The sequence below is a fragment of the Saccostrea cucullata genome, unplaced genomic scaffold, assembly GCF_032062105.1.
Source record: "Saccostrea cucullata isolate Sc308-1 unplaced genomic scaffold, CSIRO_AGI_Scuc_v1 ctg3297, whole genome shotgun sequence".
NCBI lineage: Eukaryota > Metazoa > Mollusca > Bivalvia > Ostreida > Ostreidae > Saccostrea > Saccostrea cuccullata.
Window position 1 is genome coordinate 50,416 of NW_026935665.1, and position 7,464 is coordinate 57,879.

Here is a 7,464-nt window from a genome sequence, read left to right on the forward strand (position 1 = left end):
TCTCAATATAAAGAAAAATTCTCAACAGGGACATTGAAAACAATCTATCAATCATTTTTTAATTTTCTCTTCATTGAAATCGATGGCATTTTCCTAATAACATGTACAAAAATGTTAGTATCAGAAAGGGAAGATCGTGTAAATACTGCCTACAATACATTGTTAAAAAATTCAAAAGGCATAATGATATAAGGTTTTAAAAATTAAACATAAAAATGTAACTGGAATTCATGTAACTGGCCATTGAGGAGATACACAAATTCAATGAACAGGTTTGTTTGTTTGATTTTTTTATCTACCCTTTCGAGAACTTTTTTTTTAATATTTGAAATCTTATGTCTCGATTCCGAAGTGAGATTTGAACCCTGTACTTAAGGATATTCTGCGCTATACTCTGCGACTCATGGGCAAATGATCTAACCACTGCGCCACACAGGTGCACCAATAGACCTGGCGAAATATCGGAATCTTGTTTTGATATCATAGAGGGGGGAGGGTGCAATCAGTAAAATATACTGAGTAATCAATATCTTTCTAGTATTTTGCCTCTTCGATAAAAAATTAATTTCAACTGGTACAGTGTACTTTTTTGAGATTTTTCCGAGAAGAAATACAACTACACGGGTAAGAACCTTGACTGTATTACAAACTACGAAGGTTTAAGCAATGACACATGCCACTTTCTCAACACTAAAAAAAAAATGTATTTTAAAACTTCCTATCTGTACAGTCCGGAAAAGAAATCACAATGTTTTAACTATTTAATTAAAATTAAAGGGAAATAAATATTATAATATTAAAAAAGAAATAAAATAGTTGAGGTTAAAAATACTATATCATGTTGAGTGTTACTGCAGTAATCAGTAAAAAAAAATGTTTAGACAAAGGGTATATGACCTTATGTATATGTACGTGTATAATAGGTCCTTCGTAACTAAGTATAAACCTATTTAATTTAATAATTCACACTATGATAGTTTTTATAATAACACATTAACCCTAAAAATTCAGAAATTAAATTAATGAATTTTTAGAATTAAAAATGTGATGCATTTTTATTGTTTTGTTTTTACTATATAAATAAAATGTTGATTCAAAACTTTCTTACTATTTATTTTTATCTAGGCCTATTCATTATTTTTTTTGTACATATAAATAAGTTAATTATGCAATAAAATTAAATTATAGAAATACTAATATTATTTCTATTTGAGTATTTGTACTCAACATTTATAGAAAAAAAATGTTTTAGTTGGTTTTATTGAAATTACTAATGCCCCGAACTTTTTAGAATAACGTTGAATTTTTTACACGTCTGGTTGGCCGTACATTTGTTGCCTTGTAAACAGGTAAACAATGAACGATATATGGGAAGAAATGACAACGTATAAAGTACATATGGAAATATGCACACACAATACACGTATTTTAACATGATCAAATAATTTTACAAAATGTATACTGTGTATATATTTCTTCTGTGAACGCATTTGATGTACAATAGACGAAGTTCAAAGGATTCGAAGATCAAACTCGATCATCGTTTTCCTTGTGATCCACACCCGTACATTCACACATCGACAGATCAATGTCGATCCCGATAAAATATATTCTTTAATCACAAACATGTTTCAAAAATAGATATGTCTCGAACTTTATGTCGAAAATATACATGAAGCAATCGATAGATGATGCTACCTTCGAAATAAAAAAAACTTCAACACATGTCAACGTCGTCGTCTTTCTCCGTACATGCTTGTGACGTCACGCGAGTCAGAAAGTGCTATTTTTCTCAAGGTTTTTTTAATTTTTTAAGTGTGTGCGACTTTATGAACAAGATTAATCTTTTGAATGAAGACTTTCTTTGAAAATATCTTTTACGTGTGTAAATATCTATCTTGTTCAAGGCGTCGCACATACCTAAAATCGCCGATAGCGATGCTAAAAATGCCACTTTTAGGCTTTTTCTTGTAAACTTAGTCACTTTAAGCCTTCAATTCTCTGCATATTACTTAAATCAACATATCAATTTAACCATAAACGAAAAGTATAAATTCTAATCTTTCAAAAAATATCAATTTCATTGAGGTTTATTGGCATTTAAATTGTAACAAAAACGGGGGCCAAACTATAATAGAAACCCTATATAGTTCTTTAGGCAAGGACATCCAATTTACAAAACAGAATCAATTGCAATTTAAAAACGTAAAACATTCATATTAGGTCATTACTCTACATTTCATAAAAAAAACTCATTCAAAGGGCAATTACTCTCTGAAACTCAAATTGACTATAAATTAATTTTCTTTATACATTCATCTGATTTCATCAATTATCTATTAAGAAAACTGTATTCAACTACATGTAAATGCATGTATGAAATCTTTTGAATGGTCTGTATTGATAGCATCATTCAATACCACCACGAGATGTTTGTCCATATATTTTGTCTATCAGGAGACAGGATCCAAGTAGAATTCTTCTTAGGTCAGGTCTGCAGGAAGCAATTTTAGTGGGGGGGGGGGGGGGGGGCAGTCATATTTCTTCAGTTGGGGTCACTATAAACTACCAAAATTTCCTCGACAAGCAGAAAATGTCAACATGCAGTCGTGTTATTAAAGAAATATAGGCATATACATATTATGTACTACTTGTTTTCTATTGTATTCTATATATTGTTGATGAAATGCTATATACTATATTTGGAACAGGTTCGGAATTCGGGTCGGGTTCGATGTATGTTTTATTATGTTGTATGTGTATTGAATAAACGCATGTTGTTGACACAGCTATTAATTATTCGTCCAGATAGCACGAATTAACATGGTGGCAGCGGTGCGTGGACTCTGAAAACGTCTCAACGCTCCATATCGGCAGGCGAAAGGTGACTTTGATTATTACAAACTGATATTTGTACCAGTAAAGTTTGACTTTTTGTGCAACCACGTGCATCCGCCATTTGCATATTCGAAACATGGGCGAAGCAGAACCCCAGTCCAGGTATATAACTGTCCTTTTCGATTACCGCCTGAGTTAGAATTAACAACAGGAAATGTGTCAGAAAATTATAAGAAATGGAAAAGACAGGTCGAGGTGTATCTCGCAGCTTCCGGTGGCTTAGAGAAGGCCAAAGAAGTGCAGGTAGCCATTATACTCAGTTGTGGAGGCCCCACGTGGTAGAAATTTATGACCAATTCAAGTGGGACAATGTTAATGATGAGAATGACCCCGAAAAACTGTTTGAGAAATTACAATCTTATTGTAACCCCAGATCAAATGAAGTACTTGAATCACACAGATTTTGGAAGCTCCCATACCAAGATCCATTTGACAGTTTTCTCACAGACCTGAAGACCCGTGCAGCATCTTGCAACTTTAAAGAACCTGAAAGAATGATGAGAGACAAAATAGTGTTCACGGTCACTGGAAAGTTACAGGAACTTCTACTCAGAGAGGACAAACTCACACTCGACAGAACTATACAAGTATGTAGGGCGTATGGACAATCGAACAGACAAGTGAAGGAACTACGTGAAACCACTCTGAAAGTGAACAAGCTACAGAAATCTGACAAGTACATGCACAGTAAACAGAAGACAGAGAAAAAGAAGGAAATTCCAAAGACTAAACAAACTCCGTATAAGAAGAAGGACTGTGAATTCTGTGGGTACAAACACGAACCAGGAAAACAAAAGTGTCCAGCATGGGGAAAGTGCTGTGAACAATGTGGTGGAAGGAATCACTTCAAAGCAAAGTGTAAGAAGATACATTCAGTCTGTCAGGAAGAAGAATTCAACGAGGACCAATGGTTGAAAGCCGTAAGTTCTGGTGGCAAAGAAGTGACTGCAATAATGCGTATCAATGAGTGTGACATTAGATTTCAACTCGATAGCGCCGCAGATGTGAATACAATCTCTCAGCGTTATGTCCGCAAGGAGCAATGCAAGCCCACTAAAATCCGCTTGAACATGTGGAACAAGACAAACATGAAACCGCTTGGTGAGGCAGATCTGACAGTCATCAATCCACGTACAAATGAGAAGCACCAACTCAGATTCATTGTCGTTCCAAATCATTTTACATGTTTACTTGGACTTGAAGCGGGGCAGAAATTGAAGTTGATTACCATAAATAACGAGAAATTCATAACCAGTGTATCGAGCAGTGACTTAGGTGATTTGGGAACAGCGCATCTACATGTCGACCCAAACGTGAAACCCAAAACTCTTCCCTGCAGGAAGATCCCTATCGCACTTCAGAGTTTGGTACGTGAGGAACTTCAGAAGCTTGAAGATAGAGGAGTACTTATTCCGATCACAGAGCCTACTCCATGGGTCAGCCAGATGGCTATTGCTCGTAAAGCCAACGGCAAGCTAAGATTGCGTATTGACCCACAAGCACTCAACACAGCATTGATGAGAGAACATTATCGCTTACCTGTTCTTGATGACATTCTACCACAGCTCAGTAAGGCCAGAACCTTCACAAAACTTGACGTCAAAGAGGCTTTTTGGCATGTGAAGTTGGACGAGGAATCCAGCAGATTAACGACAATGATAACTCCTTTTGGAAGGTATAGATGGGCGAGACTACCTTTCGGACTAAAGGTATCAAGTGAAATATTCCAGAGGAAACTGGACGAAGTATTTGGAAACATGACAGGTGTTTTCAGCGTGGTGGACGATATCATCATAGCGGGCTGTGGAGAGAATGACGGAGAAGCTGAGCAAGACCATGATTTAAAACTGAGAAAAGTGTTGGAGAGATGTGAGGAGAGACGCATCATCTTGAACAAAGAAAAACAAGAGATTGGACTGAAAGAAATCTCATTTCATGGACATGTTATTTCAAGAGATGGAGTAAAAATTGATGACAAGAAAGTAAAAGCCATCAATGAAATGCAACCTCCTACTGATGTATCAGGAATCAAGAGACTGTGTGGCATGGTCCAGTACATGGCAAAGTTCCTTCCAGACCTATCTACCATAATGGAGCCACTCAGAGAACTCACTCGCAAAGATAAGGCATGGCATTGGTCTAAAGACTGTGAAGCAGCATTTCAGAGAATCAAGAAGATGCTGACAGAAACTCCTGTACTAGCGTACTTTGACCCTGGAAAGGAAGTAGTAGTACAAGTGGACAGTAGTAAAGACGGCATTGGTGCAGTTCTCCTGCAGGAAGGTAGACCAGTGGAGTATGCATCTAGATCATTGACAGTGTCCGAGAGAAACTGGGCGCAGATCGAGAAAGAAGCGTTGTCAGTGTTATACGGTTTGGAACGTTTTGACCAGTATACATATGGCCGTAATGTGACGATACAGAATGACCATAAACCATTAGAGGCCATCCTGAAGAAACCTCTAGCAATGGCACCAAAGCGACTACAGGATATCATGATGAGATGGAACCGGTATGACTTTGACTTTGTATATGTCAAGGGAACTAACCTTACAATAGCAGATACTTTGAGTCGCGCATATCTGAAGAGTGAAGAGGGTAATGTTAGTGAGAGACTTAGAATCATGGCATTGAAGAGTGACGAACCATGTGATATTCCTGATGCTCGCCTAAGTGAAATAAAGGAAGCAACAGAGATTGACGAGGAAATGCAAATTCTCAAGGAAACCGTGACGAACGGGTGGCCAGAGCAGAAACATGAAACGCCACAGAGAATTTACCATTACTTTGATTTCAGAGACACTATATCATTTAGTGATGGACTTATGCTCAAAGGGGAAGCTGTAATTATCCCTAAATCTTTGAGGAGTGAAATGAAGACCAGACTTCACAAGGCTCACTTTGGATATGATAGCATGCTGAGGAGGGCAAGAGGAACAATATTTTGGCCTGGAATGAAATCAGATATCAAGCAGTTGGCCGATTGTTGTTCAATATGTCAAGAAAGAAAACCAAAGAACCAAAATGTTCCACTGATGCAGCATGCAGAAGGATCTACTCCATGGCAGAAAATAGGACTTGACCTGTTTGAGCTGAATGGAAAGCATTATTTGATTGCAGTTGACTATTTCTCAAGTTTCATCGAAATTGATTTGCTTACATCTTTGACAAGCTCCAAAGTAATAGCTTTACTCAAGAAACAATTTGCTCGATTTGGAATTCCAAATGTAATCATGTCTGATGGAGGACCACAGTTTGTAAGCCAAGAATTCCAAGATTTTGCAAAGAAGTGGGGTATCACTCACATGACATCATCGCCGATGCATCAACAAGCCAATGGCAAGGCCGAGTCAGCTGTCAAATTCATGAAGACATTGTTAAGGAAATGTGAAGTTGAGAAGGCTGATCCTTATGAAGCAATTCTCGAGCAAAGAAATACACCAAAACAGGATACTGGTATGAGTCCTGCAGAAATTATGTTTAACAGGAAAGTGCGTGGCATGATTCCACATTTTCCACAGAAACTCGAGAAACCAGAAACTGATGCATTCATCAAGAAGAGGAATCAACGCAGACAGACAGTAAACAAATCATTTGACAGGAAGTCTCGCGAGCAGAGTGAATTGGACGTTGGTCAAGCAGTATTCTTCCAGCATCTAGAGGGACGCAACTGGAGACTCGGGGAAATCAATGGTATTCTTGGACCAAGGACATACATCATCAAGGACCAGAATGGAACCACCTATCGTAGAAACAGAATTCATGTGCGACCTACCGCAGTCAATTTCTACAGTCGTGACCGCTCACCGATGCGTTCAGTCCCAGATGATAATTCAGACGGCATACAGAGAAACATTGTAACAGACTCTAAGCCAGTGAACAATCCGAACTCTACCGTTAGCGTAAGCGCACCAGAAACACCGTCCGTTGAACTTACCGTACCAACGCCAACTGAACCGATTCGTGAAGGAAGACCTGTGCGCGAAAGGAGAAAACCAGCTTATCTGAAAGACTATATTACTGGTTAATGGACTTTGTATTATGATATTTAGTCATTTAGTCGTTTGATTTTCTAGTCATTGTGTACATGTAAATTGCAATTAATCATTTTGTGTCTATAGGTCGGATACTGAACATTTCAGTGACATTTTGTGCTAGATAAGTGCATTATTCATTTTATGTGTGTAAAATGATGAAAGTTTATTTGTTTATGAAATTTGATGTTTTGAAGAAATTTTGACAAATTTTCTAAAGAAAAGGGGATGTTGATGAAATGCTATATACTATATTTGGAACAGGTTCGGAATTCGGGTCGGGTTCGATGTATGTTTTATTATGTTGTATGTGTATTGAATAAACGCATGTTGTTGACACAGCTATTAATTATTCGTCCAGATAGCACGAATTAACATATATCGGCAAAATTGTTTGGGGAGGGGGCAAGGTTCAATATTCACTTGGTGTATCATGCACAGAAACGTCATCATTTCCGTCTATTATGTTACACTTTTTCATTGGAGATATCTGAGGGTATTGTTTAAACTTTAACAGTTTCAGTGCATTCCA

The 7,464-nt window shown here is 37.3% G+C and overlaps 1 protein-coding gene across 1 annotated transcript; it reads left to right on the plus strand.

Moving 5' to 3' along the window:
• Nucleotides 1-3,020: 3,020 nt before the first annotated feature.
• LOC134243539 (uncharacterized protein K02A2.6-like) lies at nt 3,021-7,232 on the plus strand. Its single transcript, XM_062725795.1, has 2 exons — nt 3,021-4,614; nt 4,645-7,232. The coding sequence occupies exons 1-2, from the start codon at nt 3,075-3,077 to the stop codon at nt 6,924-6,926; spliced, it is 3,822 nt and encodes a 1,273-aa protein (XP_062581779.1). The 5' UTR covers nt 3,021-3,074; the 3' UTR covers nt 6,927-7,232.
• Nucleotides 7,233-7,464: the final 232 nt, after the last annotated feature.